Raw genomic sequence first — 16,661 nt, 5'->3', positions numbered from 1 at the left:
AAGAGAAAGAGTATTTCATTTAAGACATTATAAACTCACCCTGAGTTGATTTAGAGAAACTGGAAGGAGAATCAACAAGAAGGGGAAGGGAAGAAGGGGGGAAGGGAGGAAGAAGGTGGGAAAGGGAGGAAAGAGGAAAGATAAGAAATGGAGGTAATGGGTTTTTGGCAAAGGTATTGAAGTGATTTGTCATTTCCTTCTGTAGCTCATTTTATAATTGAGGAAACTGAGGCAAATTGAGGGTTAAATGACTTGCCCAGTGCTGCAGTCAGGGTCCAGCCCCACTCGCAACTCCAGGGTTCCTGACAGGTGGCGACCAATCAGTCAAAATAAATAACAGAAAATAAATAACAAAGGGAAAACAGCTTAATCATTTCGGCCATGGGACTGCTTTGCATCTGATAGCTGCTCCACTTTCCCAATGTCTGATCTTTATTTTTATACCCATTCTCTTGGCATGCATATACACAAAATCAAAGAGAGATAATTGGAAAAGTGATACATCAATTTTTAACAAATCACTTGATTAATATTCTATATTTTTGTATTGTGATTACAGACAGAATAAAGGTTGCACACAAGATAAATGATTTCATCACAGGTGGCTTACTAGGGAGTTTGAGTTACTGATTTATGTAATTAAGTCACCGAGGCATATTGAAGTTTAGTATACCTGTACTGCGCCTGTACGTATTGTATGGGCCTCTCTGATTGATTTGTGTGCTGGCTTCATGAGAAAGTTTTGGGCTTGGTCTATAGCTTCAGTTTCACTGGGAATTATGCACCTAAATAAAAATTAACCCATGATAGTTTTTTTGGGATTGTGTTTAAGGGTCTGGTCTTTTGGTGATGTTTAGGAGAATTAGGGTACATGTGTTTTGCTGTTGCATTATTTCTTTTGAGACTAAGGGGAATAATAATCATGTCAATTCATAGGTAAGGGGCATTGATGAAAGAAGTCATGCAAAGGGGATAAAGTGGGCAGTCACATCTCGCCAAGGACCACTCTGTGGTCTCCCCTGGCTACCACGCGTGACTCTGTCAAGGCTTTGTGGACTGATGGCCCCCAGAAGCCCAGGACCACACAGATAATATCTGAGAGCCAGATTTAAACTCAAATCTTCTTGACTTCTAGCTTATTCCTCTGTTAACTGCTCTACCTAGTGCTTATATTTTATATTTTTTATATATATATATATATATTTTTTAAATTGTGTTACCTACAATGCAGATTTGTTCTTTGAAAACTTATTTGGTTTTGTCCAACTGTTCTTTCTAATGTGACAGAATATAAATAGAAAGAGAACCCAGAGGCTCAGTAAACCAACGTACACTTGAAGAGATAATGTGGTAAAGTGGAAAGAACACTGGCTCTAGAGTCAGAACCTGGATTAAATCCTCCTTCTAATCTGTCATGCCATTATGACTGGTGGCAAATTCTTTTACCTTTCTTAGATATCCATATTAAAATATGAAGAATCCAACTGAATTTATTACATAAGATATAGTCTGACCAGGGTAGAATCCAGTGAGACTGCTTTGGTCCTGGTCCAGACTTCAACCTATTAATACTCCCTCCATTTCATTAGCTTACGTGGCTGCCATACTATCCATTTGCTCTTATTGAACTAGTAGTATTCCACTAAAACCCCTCAGATCTTTTTTCATTTAGTCTAACTATATCCTTCCTAAATGTCCATTCTCTCATTTGGAGGCATAATTGTTGTTGTCCTTTGTTCTTCCTTGTTGCTATTTCTCCTTTTCACTTACCCATTTTTTCATGATTTGGGGTGTTGTTTTATTGAGAGCATTTCCTTCCCCTCTTTTTCCTTTTATTTTGTTTGGCACATTTGCCATCTTCCTTGCCTTATAAAGGTAGAGTTGCATAATGGATAAAATGCTGGACTTGAAGTCATGGAAACCTGGGTTCTAATCCATCCTCAAGAATTTATTAGTTGTATAATCCTTAGCAAGTCACTTAAGCTGTCTCAATCCCAGTTTTCTTAATCTGTAAAATGAGCAGAAAAATGTAACCTATCTCACAGGGGTATTATGATCTAAATTTATATATCTATAGTTATGTATTTTATACATATATTTGTTTTGTATAAAGTGCTTTGCAATTCTTAAAACTTTATTATCTGTTTATCCAAGTGGAGAATGATTGCCCCCTTCTCATATTTGATCAGAACTCTCAGTCTGAATTTCTCAAATTTCTCTATTATATTTTATTTATGTAATTTATTTTTATAATATGTGTATTTGTCATATCTACTTGGGAATGTCATAATCTTTGCATTCTTGTCATCTAGGACAGTACCTTACATATATGCTGGTACTTAATAAATTATTTTTAATTGAATTGAGATTCTTTTTATAGTTATTTTTATAAATACAACAATGTCCATAATTTTTCATTATCTGACTTTATTTTTTAAATAGTTTTTTCATTTTTTGCATTTTTAATGACCAAATCCTTCAGGGTATTTTATTTTGATTCATTTATACCTTTAAATTTCCTTTCCTTTTTGAACTTTAGGTAATTTTCTTATTTAATCCTTGGTGATTTGTTTTCCTTATCCTTTCATTTGAAAATGAAAAATCTTTCTGAGATCCCTTTTATAGAAATATGTGTGTGTGCATACATATATGTGTATATGTGTATATACACACATTTGGAGAGAGAGAAGTGCCAAATGTTTTATATTGAGTTTCTATTTTTAATTTGCAATATTACTTCATTTTTTAGCATTCAAAAAAGTTATGGTGTGTTTATATTATAAACATCAGAACTGAAATACAACCTAATTGATAAATTGTGTTTATTTTCTATAGGTTCAAGCAAAGTGCTACCAGCTTCTTCTTTCAGTCTTCCAGCATTCCAATCGTGCCCTTTCAACTCCCTACATCCATTCATTAGCTCCAATAATGGTTGAAAAACTAAAAGCTGTTGAAAGGAGCCGGCCAACTAGTAGTACAGAGCTTTTAGCTGTTCAAGAAGGAATCAAAGTTCTTGAAACACTGGTTGCCCTTGGTGAAGAGCAGAACAGTAAGTATTTTGTTTTCTTGTTTAAAACAAACTGAAAAGCTATTTAAGTCTAAAAGAGAAGTTTCTTTTTATTAGATGTAGGAAATTGAAATATTAAAATGACTAGAATGCTGCAAAACAACCTTAATTTTTTATAGGTAAGGACTAGTATGAAATTTGATATTGAAGTATGTGCAGTTTTGAATAGGAAATTAAAAGTGAATCAAATATTGAATGGTAACTGTGTTCTGCTTTTATTTTCTAGAGGCATACTGATTAGGTACTAGGGAAAATAAATGTGTTTGATTAGAATTTTAAAACATAATATTCTGGTTTTCTTTATAGAGGTTTACAATTGGAAGAGTAAATATAATCAGATTAGTTTAAGAATTTAATCAAATTACTAAAAAGCATCAAAGTTTGAAATCTGAAAATTGACTTTGCAGTTCTAATCACTGAAAAAAACAACTACTATCTATTTAATCAGCATGTACAAACTAGTCATTCAAAACTTTGGGGAGATAGGATGGTATAGTAGATAGAAAACTGGATTCAGAGTCTGAAGACCTGGATTTGAGGTTTAACTTTATTAGAGTGTGACATTGGGAAAGTCATTGACTCCTCAATTCCCTTCTCTAAGTAAAGGAATTGGACTACATGACTTCAAATATGCCTTTTAGCTATCCTATTAAATGATTCATTAACTATGGTTCCTGACCTAATTTCTCTCTTTTATTATGATTTTATATATATTTATATTTCCTTTCTACATTCTCTCTATATAGTTTGTTTCTTTATTCTGCATATAATATTACAGCTTTCTCTTTTGAATACATATAAATAAAATTGGACAGGGAATTGGGAAAATTAGAAATTTTAAGTGTTTTTGGATAGTGAGTATGGAGTACTGGTTTCGCTAATATACAGTGGTCAGTGCTTTCATTTTCTTTCCTGGAAAATAGAGATCATCCCTCTCCTCTTAGGGTTATCATAAAGATAAAGTAAAATATTAATAATAGGCATCAGTTAGATAGCACAGTGGATGGAGAGCCAGACCTAGAGTTGAGAAAACCTGGGTTCAAACATGGCCTTAGACACTTCCCCATTGTGTGCGCCAGGACAAGTTATTTAACCCCAGTTGCCTAGTCCTTGCCACTCTTCTGTTTTAGAATTGATGCTATGACAGAAGGTAAGGATTTAAAAAATAGTAATGATAATAACAAATTTATTGTAACATTTTAAGTTGTACAAAATAAAGCACTTTGAAAAGAAGTGTTATATTACTCAGTATTATTGTTATTGTTACTACTTTTGTACTTTAGATTTTAAGTAAAAAAGGGTCCAGACTAAAATAATGGTGGAAATAGAAAGGAAGAGACAAATTTGAGAAATATTTTGAAGGCAGGATCAATAGTAAATTTCTGGAGGGGAAAATGAGTATCTGAATTAGGATTTGAACTCATTCTTGAGTCTTGTGCTCTATCCACCACACCACTCTGCTGTCTAGTGGTTTTTTTTTCTCCTAGGTGTTTAATTCATAAATCTTTAATAGTATATGGTAGAAGTTTGCCTGGAATTGAAGTCAAGTTCTCTGATCTATAATTTGTTTTTTCTATCTTTTTATCTTTGTTTAAAAAAGGATTGTTTTTCCACCTTCATTCTTGTAACACTTTCTCTATGAGCCTTCAAAGATCACTGAGTGCATAGCAATTTTATTCGCCAGTTTTTTCAGGTCTGGTAATGTGAACTCGTTAAAGACAGCTGGGTGTTCTCTTTATCATCTCCCTACTTTAGCTTGGGGATATTCACATGCCTATATCCCATTTTTGTTCTGGTTTTTCCAATCCAAATGTAAGGAGAAAAAGGAAGCAAGAAGAGTTGAGTAGCCCTGCTTTCTCTGCTATTACAATCATTATCCTACCCAACCCCTCAAGTCATCAGTCCTTCCCCTGCTTTGATTCTCTTCTTTCCCAATTAGGAAAAGGGAAAATCTATTTTGTTGTCCAAAGCTTTCCTCAACAGTTTTAGTCCATGCTGAGTTTTAGCGTCCATGACATTCTTCTTATATAACACTGCTTCACTTTGATATTCATCCTCTATTACCTGTTCTTATTTCTACACCGTACACATCTCTTAAAATTCTAAATTGTTTGTTGATTTCCCTGTTAATCCATTTCTTGCTCAGAAATCAGTTAGCGTTCAATTTCTTTCCAAGTATAAGACAAAGTTGCCCCAGGAACTTTAATTTTTACTTTGGCTGGCAATACCAATTTATAAATTTAAATATTATGGTATGTCAATATTATATTCACTATGTAACCATTTCTTAAATATTTTTAATTGAAATTTTTTTTACTAAGACTGCCTATATAGATGTATTGCAGTACCTTTACTTAGCACTTTGATTTTTAAGGACAAAGACTGGCCACATGCTGTGCCAGCTTAATAGTTGAAAATTATACACATGTATGAGTCAATATCAGTCATAAAAGGTTATAACTGCTGAGAAAGTATATATTATAATTGTGAAATTAGTATAAACTATATTTTATTGATGTAATAGCAACAATGTGTGTGTTTGTCTGCTTTAGTGTTATATTCTAAGAGTAAACTTTAAGAACTTGTATTTCATTTTGGTTATGTACTTTTTCCCATACAAATTAAAATGTTAAATTTTTTTAAAAAAATCTAATAGCAGTCATTTTTGTAGACTTGGAAGTACACATTTTCTCACCTTAGAAATCTAGTAGGCTAGACACCTTTGATTCATTTTTGACTCTTCCCCTTCTACATCCTATCTAGTCAATGACTTTCTTTCCTTTTCTTAAAAAAATCTTACCTTCTACTTAGAATTATTTCAAAGTATACATTCCAAAGCAGAAGAACAGTAAGAACTTGGCATTTGGGGTTAAGTGACTTGCCCAGGATTGCTAGAAAGTGTCTGAAGCTAGATTTGATACTAAGGGCTTCTGGGCTAAGATGGCTGCAGTATAGAAGGAACTTCACGACTCTTCCTACTACCAATCACAACAAAGTATCTCAGAAGAACAAAAATCAAAATCAGCCGAGGGAAGGGGCTCTGCCAAGGAGTGCAGCCTTGAAGGTAGGCAGGATTTGGGCATTTCCATACTATAAGAGGGTAAAATTACGCTTACCAAAGTGCAAGCTGATCACCTCTCCCCCACACCACCTACCATGCCAGAGTCAACTGGCCAGGGCAATCTCTAAATTCTCTAGAGCTGGCTGAGGGCACCACAGTCTTACTCCTGAGGACAGTGCAAAGCCTTGGTGGGGAGACTTGGGACCCATGGGGCACAGAAGTGGAGACAGCACAGAGATGGGCTGCCCACAGCTTCAGGGCAAAACCCACTCTGTTAGCTTGCTACACCAAGAGTTGCCTGCCCTCCTCACTCATACATCTGGCTAAGAATGAAAGATAAAACTAACATAGCAATGGCCACCCAAGAACTGCAATCCATAAGTACAAAAAAAAAAGTAAGATACAACAGAGAAAGCCTCTGACATTGGATAACTTCTATGGAGAAAAGGAGCAGAGAACAGAGGCGACAGCAAAGAGTGGCAAACAAACAAACACATCCAAACTTTCCCCCCAAAATGGAAATTGATCACAAGCTCTGGAGGAACTCAAATTGGAGTTCAAGAACCAAGTAATAAAGATAGAAGAAACTTGGGAAGAAAGGTGAGAAATAGAAATGCAAGGAATTAAAAAAGGAAATAACAGTTTAAAAGATAGAATCTCCCACTCGGAAAAGCAAGCACAGAAATCGCATGAAGTATTAAGCAAATTGGAGACCAAAATTGACCTACTGGAAGCCATGAAAATCAGTTTAAACCAAACCAAAAAAGGAAAATCAAAAGAACATAGCATGAAAACCAGTCTTTAAACACTAGAATTAGGCAAGTAGAAGCTAATGATCTTACAAGACAGCAAGAGTTATAAGGCAAAATCAAAAGAATAGATTTGACCCCAAGATGTCCCATCCCCAAGACTGACTCTCTATGGAGCCACCTAGCAGCCCTGCCAATCACTTTTTAAAAAATTAGATCATGGGGGCAGCTGGGTACCTCAGGGGATTGAGAACCAGGCCTAGAGATGGGAGGTCCTAGGTTCAAATCTGATCTCAGACACTTCCTAGCTGTGTGACCCTGGGCAAGTCACTTAACCCCCATTGCCTAGCCCTTACCACTCTTCTGCCTTGGAGCCATTACACAGTATTGACTCCAAGACGGAAGGTAAGGGTTTAAAAAAAAATTAGATCCTGTTATAACTAACTTCTTACTTTGATACTTCTGAGGGAGTCACCCTTTCATTCTGTTCCTACTGAGACTGCTTTAGAACAGACCTCCACCATTTTACTCCTGTATAATTACACTGGCCTCAAAGTTTTCTCTATGACTCTAAGTTCTTTACATTCAATTTGATTCCACATACTTCAAACTGCCATTTCCATAATACAAATTTAGACGACAGAGGAAGAAATGGTGGTATGTGGTTTATGCATTTAATAGTGACCTCATTTGGGGTGAAAGTCTGGTTGTACCAGGCCCTTTCCACTAAAAAGTATTTGCAGTTCCTTGTGATTGATCAACTTGAACTTTTTGATTGGCTTCTTAATCATTGTCAGCCAGTTGGAAATTCTCAATCCAATCCCCAGTAGCCCCCAAACAAAAATTAAAGTTAAAAAATATTTCTCATCAGTAATAAATCCTGGGTTTATAATGTGTTTGTTATGTGGTGATCAGCAAAAGAAAAATAAAAACATTTTCTGTTTCCACAAAACTTTTATTCAAAGATCTCTACACTCAAATGGACACAGAGAAAGTAAAGTAGTGATTAAGACAAAAAATTTTTTAGATAGGTTACATTTAACATGTCATTAAGGAAAGAAGCAATTCAAATTACAGATGATTTTAGCTATGAAGTCCTTTTTTTTCTATTGCTGAAGGGTTGGAGGGAAGAAAAGGGATTGGCATGCATCAAAGGAGTTTAAAAAAGGAGTAAAGGGAAAGCAATTTGTAATTGCACATATGATGCACAGTTTTTTGTAATGAAATACCTAAGCAATTGGCTATTATAAATTTTTGCCTTCCTTATGAAGGAAATATTTGGAAATTATTGATGTTTTGTGAATTTTTCTTTACTCAGAAACCCAAAAAAGCCCCCAACCAATTGTCTTAATTTGGTTTAACTGATTTATTTTTATTAATAAAAAATTATGCTGAGACAAATTTATTATACAGTATGGTCTCTATTAACGTATCTGGACTCTGTAGTTCAATAAATTTGATTTTTAATAAGTATGGTAGTGATATTTAATCAGTGTTTGATAAAAGTTGCAAGAATTACAAAACTGAGGTATGAATTTAATCTTATCTAGTTATTTGAATTTGATAATAATTAAACTACCTGTTACTCCATTTATCTATTCTTTATTTTGGTAACCTATATCCAATGTAAAAGCTCAGTGTTCAGTCAAATTGTCATATTTTGGTAATTTATCTATAATGCTTTGTTTGTTTTTCAGGAGTCCAGTTACTTGCCCTATTAGTTCCAACTTTGATTTCATATTTGCTAGATGAAAATGCTTTTGATTCAGCACTTACAGCATCCAAAGATCTTCATGAGTTTGCACTCCAGAATCTAATGCACATTGGGCCTCTCTATCCACATGCTTTCAAGACTGTCATGGGGGCTGCTCCAGAGTTGAAAACACGACTGGAAACTGCAGTTCGAGCAAGTCAAGCTAGCAAAGCAAAAGCAGCTGCCAGACAACCAGCACCTGCCATACATTCTGCCCCAACAATTAAACTCAAAACAAGCTTTTTTTGAATTTACTATTCCATTCCTTTTTATTTACATTGGCACAAACACCAAATTAGTCATTGGTTCTGCATCTTTCTGTCTTTATGTTCATTTGTACATTGACATTAGTGTTGTAAAATGGGTTAAGTGAAATAATTCTATAGGTTCATGTTTATTTTTATCATGTATGTGAATTTATTTCCTTTTTGTAAGATAATGTTTCTTTTGCTTTTAATTTAATGCATAGGGTTTGGTTTTATGAATTTAGATTCTATTCTTTAAAAAGAAACTCAGATATATCATGTATCAGCTAAATGATATGATGATGAAAAGTTAAAGCATTTGTCATAAAAGAATTTACTTGCAGAAAAGAGAAGAAATCAAAATGATGAACAAAGACTTGAAGCCTAATTTATTTTCTGGTATGTATAATAAAATGAAATAGATATATTTTCTGAGAATATACTACACAATGAAATGTCCTTACCTTTCCAGCAGGTATTTCTTTACTTTTAGATTTAAATAACTAAATTATTCTCTGTCCATATACTGGCTGTTAAAAATAATTTAAGGAATAAAACTCATTTAAAGGTGCATGAAAATGTGTTCCATATGGTGTGATCTACTTCTTTATGGTCAAAAAATTTGACCTCAGAAAATTGTTCCAGATACAAGTCTTAGTTTTACCTGTGATATTCTTCTTGTCACCATCTCTTGTTTAGTGGGATCATTACTTTTATGATAAAAATGTCAAGATGAATCTTTATTTATGCCATGTTAACTAACAAATAGAATCTCCAAACTGTCCTTCACTGTACAATTATACAAAAAAAGCTGAGTCTAATTACTTTCTATGAGAAAAAAAGTTAAAAAATGATCTTGTAAACAAAATGAACTTTTTCCCAACTATCTTATTCCTGCTGCCTCTGTTTTCTATTTATTTGCTTATAGTTCCTCTGTCATTCACCTTCAATTCCATTCATGTATTCATTCACACAAATTTTTCACAAAACAATCCATCCATTCATTTCCCCCATCTACTCATTTTCTTCCAATCACTTCCTTTTTTGTTTTGCCTACCTTCATTCTCACCAAAAGGTACTCTTCTCCTTGTTGACTTGCTTTTCCTCCAGTAGTCACTGAGTGGTTTCTTTGTGTGTGTTTGTTTTGATTGTTCTTTTCTATTCCACTCACCTCTGAGTTATTGCTTTGTTATTTCATTCTAAGGTGTGGTGGGCTAAGTTGTGAAAGTGGTACTATTACCTATGGCATCTCTTAATTTTTCCCACATCCTTTTGAGAAAATATAAAAGCTTTAGCCTCTTTGGCTGTGTGTCTGTAGACTTTTATCAACTCTGGCTTATTTTTTAAAGAGAGATGCAATTAACTAAAAATCAGATATAGTCCTATGTAGTAAGTAATATTATTTTAATCATATAATATATAGGTGAAAGAAGGAAAAGATAGTTTTATTATTTATTTATTTCTTATTGTCTGCTTTCTGTTACTGTATCTTATCCAATTGTTTTTAATATTTTAAACAAGGTTTCTACTACTTACTGGATTCTTAGCTGTCAATATTGTAATCCTAATTTGTGTTTTCTTAATTTCATCATTTCTCTCTGCTTAATAATGAATCATCATTCACAAGAGACAGTATTGAGCCTTTTACAGACCTACTGATATTTATATCCACCTTTTTTCTCATTATCTCGGTACATATAATTAAATTTACGTGTGTGATAAATCATCCCTTTAACATGGCAACATAAAATATGTTAAACATTACAATTGTGGATTCAATAATTAAAGTATTGTGATTTCATTACATATTTAATGACATGCTTTTTGTGTTCACATTTACTTTAATGTATTTCATCTTCTTTTAAAATATTTAACTTGTGGACCAAATCACGACTATAGTATACCTATACATAAAGTTCTAGGTTTTATATTTTTCCATCAGTGGCTTTCTAAGCTATTTCCATTGCCATATTTAGAAGACCAATTTAATTATAATGGATCCATATTGCAGTTGTTTGTATTAATTGAAATTGTTCTCTATGAACTTAATAAAGTTTCATCTGCATGAACGAGAATGTTACTGTTTGGTTAAGTTAGTAATGGAACTTAATTCAATAGTGTCATACTTTGAAGTATATACTCCTTAGTTTGAATATTAGAGACATCAAGATGGGCTATTTCTCAACTACCATTTCTTTCTTCTCCTTCAAGGTGGGATTCTATATGTGTTTTATGCTCATTTTACTTTTTACCCAGCTTAATCCATCATATAGCAATCTTTTTCTTACACATCCTCTTTTATCTCCTTTCTTCACTCTTCTAGGAAAAAATACTTGATGAGAAAAATCTAACTCTATCTCCATTACTTTATGATCCCAAAATACCCTTAACATTTTTGTCTAATAGATTAATAATGCTAGAAGATACCTGTCAAAGAAAACCTTAACTTTTAAGGTAAAATTAGACTTACTAAAGATTCCATTCATGATTTCTAAAGGTCTTTGATGTGTTGTCTGTATTCAGAAGATTAGCATAGCTAAATTCATGGTTCATCATTAAGTTGACCATGGGGTGGAGCTTCAGCCACTCTTAAAGAACTAAATTAGAGGAGTTCCAATCTGCACTTGTAGGAGTAGCCTTATTGATAAAATCAGAGGTTGTTGAAGTATTGTATGGTCCCTTCAAAATCTCAAATGTTTTGATATACAGATTGGTTATAGGCTAGTGAAAAAATACCCAAGACTTCTACATATCTGTGATTTTAATATTTCTAATTTAAAAATAAGCAGTTATTAGGTAGTTACTTTATACAAGGTATTATGTTTGGCTTTGGGATATAAATAAAAAAAATTTTAAGTCTCTTATTTCAAGAGGTTTACATTCTACCATAGTAATATAGCATTTAAACAAATTAATACACTATCAATTGAGGAAGGAAAGAACACTAACAGCAAGGAAATCAAGAGTGGTTTCCTGTAGGATGTCTGTCAGTCAACTTTTTATTAAGCACTTACTATGTGTCAGGTGTCAACTAGAAAAAATGCAGAATTATTAGTCAATATCCCTCTTTAATCAAGGGAAAAGGGGTTAGTGCTACTAAGTGTGACAACAGAGCTGCTCCCCGAGACTGCACAGAGTCTGGACACCCTGGTCACTGACCCCTGGGAGTGCCACTGACTCAGGATGGACTCCAAGGAACAAAAGAATTTGGGGAACCTCTATACCATTTGGGGAGTCCAGGGACAGGGAAAGATGACTGACATCACTATAGCTACAAGGAAAATGGGAGTGTTCAAACTACAGGGACAGGATACAATCTAGCTTGGGAAAGGAATCAGAGCTAGAGGCTAGAGTGTAAGAGAAGGGGCTGCTTACAACAGATACTAAAGGATGGTTCCTGCTCAGGTGTGGATCTTCCTGGGAAAGGTTCTAATACAATAGGGGAGACTACCTAAAACAAAGAGGGTCCTTAGCATATGCTTATCTCACCCAACCAGGATTGTCATTTTCCTGAGGGTCCCCCACTCAGTCTGAAACTTCTAATTTGGGATTCCCTTCAGGGTAGATTTCCATGGGAACAGGAAACAAGTACAGGCTTTGGGGTCTCCAATCTATAAGCTAGTACTGAAACTTGGAGTTCATCAGATCCCACTAGGTAACAAGTTTGGGATTCCTAGATTCCATGTTGACACAGGTATGTGTGTGGTGCATAAAGTAAGCTTTTAAGGATTTTAAGACAGAACTGAGGAAACACATTTCCAGGTATGTGTGTTATTAGCCTTTGCAAAGGCATATATGCAATATGCAATTTCAAGTTAACAGAATATGAAGCAGATGAGTATGGCAAGAACATAAAAAGATACAAATGTGAAATGTCTCAATAAATAGGCCGGAGGAAAACTGGATAATTTGTAAATGACTTTCTGTGGGGTTTTTATTCAACCACTGGAGGAATTGGGAACCAGCAAAGAGTTTTGAACAGATAAATGACATGGTTAGACTGGTCCCTGATATTAATAGGGAATCTATTTAGGAAATTTGCAGTGGCACAAACAAAGGGGGAAACAGGGAATAACACATGGGATGCTACTTAGATGGAGTAGTTGACACTTGGCATTTGGTTGGTTATGGAGGGGAGAATGAAGTGTCAAAAATGAGTAAAATGCAAAACCTGGAGCCACTGGGAAAAATGGAAATGGCACTAAAGAAAGTAAAATGGACTAGATGAAGTACTTGCAAAGGAGGTGAGTTTAAGAGACAACACATCTTTGAAGAGATTGAATCTCAAAGTCTATCAAAAAGGGAAAGGTATCAAACTTTGAAAACATATTAATTAATGCCAAAAATAAAAAAAAAAGCTACCAAGAGAAAGTAATCTTTTGACCTATATATACCCATTTTCCCATCTCTACAAATTTGTAACAAGCAAAGACCACAACTCTAACCCTTCAAGAGAAAAGAAACAATCCTCTAGGAATCCTGTAGTTAATAATGTTAACTTGGAAATAACACAGAACTATTAAATAGTCAGAAAAACCAAGTTTTTAATCAGGATAGGGATAAGTCCAATTTGGCCCTTTACTCAGTGGGCTCCACAACCTTTTCAGGGTGCAAACCCTGGACTCTGGGGATGTTATCCTTAGGGAGTGCCAAAGAGATAGATGACAACTCTGAGGAACAAAAGAATTTGGGGAACCTATATACCACTCTAGATGACCTGGGGGCTTGGAGTGAAAGGGACAGTTGGCTGACTTTATAATGGTTAGAAAGGAAAATGAGGAGTTCCAGATTGGAATAACAGTGAGGGGCTGATACCCCACAATGGACACAAAAGGGAAAGACTCAGCTAAGGGCTGGGCTGCCTAGGTAATGGACCTTAGCCTAGGGGGAGGAAAAGGGATTAGCTGCTCCCACCCAAACTACCAGGAAGTCCATTGTCTGGTGAAGAGGGACCTTCCCTCAGGGGGAAACCTCTCCTGTGACAAGGTCAAAACCTGGGCTTTCTTTACTCAAACTAAATAAACTGGGGATCTCTAGATTTCCATGTTGACAATAAGCTCTAATAAATAATGGATGATGAGGTATATAAGATTAAATTCAATAAGTATTTATTAAGGTTATGCAAAATGTTTGTCAACTAGAAAAAACACAGAACTATTAAATAGTAAAAAATCACTTTTTAATCAAGGAAAAGGGGTTAGCGCTACTAATAAGACAACAGAGCTGCTTTCCAAGACTGCACAGAGTCAAGACGCCCTGGTCACCAGCCCCGGGGAGTGCCAGACTCAGGATGGACTCCGAGGAACAAAAGAACTTGGGGAACCTATATACCACTCTAGATGACCTGGGGGCTTTAGGATTAGAGGGACAGTTGATTGACTTTACAATGGTGGGAAAGGAAAATGAAGAGTTCCAGACAGGAATAATAGTGAGGGGCTGATGCCCCACAAAGGACACAAAAGGGAAAGACTCAGCCTAGGTCTGGGTCTCCTAGGTCATGGACCTTAGCCTAGGGGGAGAAACCATTGGGACAAAAGGGATGTTCAATATTGGATGGGATTAGCTGTTCCCACCCAAACTACCAGGAAGTTCACTGTCTGGTGAAGAGGAACCTTCCCTCAGAGGGAAACCTCTCCTGTGACAAGGTCAAAACCTGGGGTTTCTACACTCAAACTAAATAAACTGGGGATCTCTAGATTTCCATGTTGACATGTTCATGGTACACATATATTGAAGCTATTAGAAGGAAGCACGCTTTCACAAGTAATAGTAAGTGAAATATTTGCAGTTTCATAACATTGCTAAAATGCAAGGCCCTATTGCTCTTATTTGTTGAAGACAACATGCACATATCTAAGTATATATAAAACAAAAACAAGTTAATTTTTGAGGAAAAACAATAGCAGCTGGGGAGATCAGGAAAGGGCTTGTCTAGGAGACAAGACTTGAACTTTGAAAGAAACTAGGGATTCTAAAATGCCAAAGTGAGGTTGAAGTATATTCTAGACATAGGGGAAAGATATGAAATGCTGTGGATGAGAAATGGAAGAAAGTCAATTTGGCTAGAACATAGAATATATGAAAGGGAGAAACATGTCAAAAATAAAGGTAGACTGAAATTGGGTTGTAAAACTGGGTTGCAAAAGTTATATTTGATCCTAGAGTTAAGACAAAGCCACTACTGTTTATTGAATAGGGAAATGACATGGTCAGATGTGTTTTAAGATTGTTGTCCTTTACGTAAATTAATGGAGAGGGGATAATTTGGTTGCAAGGAGACCTTCTGAAGGCTACTGCAATATTCCAAGTAAAAGATGGTGATGACCTGAAAGAGATCAGTTGCTATAAGTTGAGATAAGAGGATAAATGTAAGTAATGTGTAAATACAAACAATAAGATTTAGCAATTGATTGGATATGCAGAGTAAAGCAGCATAAACAAGAAGCCACTGAGGTATGTCTAGGTGATAAATTGGTAGAGAGAAAAATTAGGAAGAAGTATGAATACAGAGAGAAAAATAATGAATTTTGTTGTGGATGTGTTGAGCTGGAGTTTCCTAACAGATATCAGTTCAAAATGTTCAGTTGTCCACTGATGATGTGGGACTAAAGCTTGGCAGAGAGACTAGGACTGGATTGACATAAAGACCACTGACTTGGATTTCATAAAAGACATGGCCTAGGGCAAAGCCTTGGGGTACACCCACAATTAGGGAGTAGGGAATACATGAAGATCTAACAAAGGAGACTGAGAAGTAGCCAGTCAAGGTAGGAGAACTGAAAGAACAGTGCCACAAAAACCCAGAAAAGAGAGAGAATATCCAAGAGGGAAAGGCCTATAGTGGCAAATGCTGCAGAGAAAAAAGGAAAGACTTGAGAACAGGTCATTAGATCAATCAGCAAGGGGTTGAGAAGTGGGTGAAATGAAAGTGGAAGAGGTCCCAAAATAAAGCTAGGAAATAACAGGTATAGGACAGCATCTAAGAAGCTTCTCCCTGAAGGGATGCATGCCATGCCGATAGCATGAGAGAATTGTAGTTTTTGTTTTTTTAAGGATGGGAAATCCAGACATGATAATAGGTAGCAGGGATAGGATATCTTGACTAGAAAGGCAAAGGGGGATGCTTGTGGGGAGTGAGATGATGTGGTTTACAAATGAAGCAATTTGGATGTTTTTAAACCCTTATGTTCTGCCTCAGAGTCAATACTGTGTATTGGTTCCAAAGTGATAAGGTTAGGCAATCAGAGGCAAGTAATTTGCCCAGGGTCATACAGCTAGGAAATGTCTGAGGTCATATTTGAATTTAGGACATTCCATCTCTAGGTCTGGCTCTCAATCTATTAAACTGCCCCTGTGATTTATCCTAAATATGTAAAATGAATAAAGATATATATCAATAAACACTACCACCATTTGTATGAATCTTGGTTAACAAACACTTGGATCTCTTTGCCAAGCAGAGAAATATATGATGTAAAAAGCATACTGGTTTAGAACACAAACTTGTAACGGGGGTGGTAGAATATTGTGCATAGTATTACATCAAAAGAGTGAGAATCGCTGAAGAGAAAAGTTTATGGAAAAGTGTTTGAGAGACTTATGCCAAATTATCACAAGAACATTTAAGGATAAATCTGGAGGGGATAAAACTAGCAAAAGAAGAATGGAAAATAACTATTAGGATTTCTATAATAAACACTTTTCTAGATCAATGACAGTTGAGTCACAACATTTGCATTCTAGCACAGTCCAGGATACACTACAGACATAAAAATGAAAAGTGCCA

The 16,661-nt window shown here is 35.3% G+C and overlaps 1 protein-coding gene across 2 annotated transcripts in view; it reads left to right on the top strand.

The window, feature by feature from the left end:
- HEATR5B (HEAT repeat containing 5B) overlaps positions 1–10,950 on the top strand; it is a 147,087-nt gene extending 136,137 nt beyond the window's left edge. For both annotated transcript variants that reach the window (XM_007476089.2, XM_001380840.4), the window contains 2 exons: positions 2,836–3,049; positions 8,575–10,950. In XM_007476089.2, the coding sequence (XP_007476151.2) occupies positions 2,836–3,049; positions 8,575–8,879 (519 nt within the window). In that variant the 3' untranslated portion in view covers positions 8,880–10,950. The remainder of the gene's footprint in view (positions 1–2,835; positions 3,050–8,574) is intronic.
- Positions 10,951–16,661: the final 5,711 nt, after the last annotated feature.

Source organism: Monodelphis domestica, chromosome 1 (genome assembly GCF_027887165.1).
Source record: "Monodelphis domestica isolate mMonDom1 chromosome 1, mMonDom1.pri, whole genome shotgun sequence".
NCBI lineage: Eukaryota > Metazoa > Chordata > Mammalia > Didelphimorphia > Didelphidae > Monodelphis > Monodelphis domestica.
This window is presented reverse-complemented; position numbering and strand designations above follow the sequence as displayed.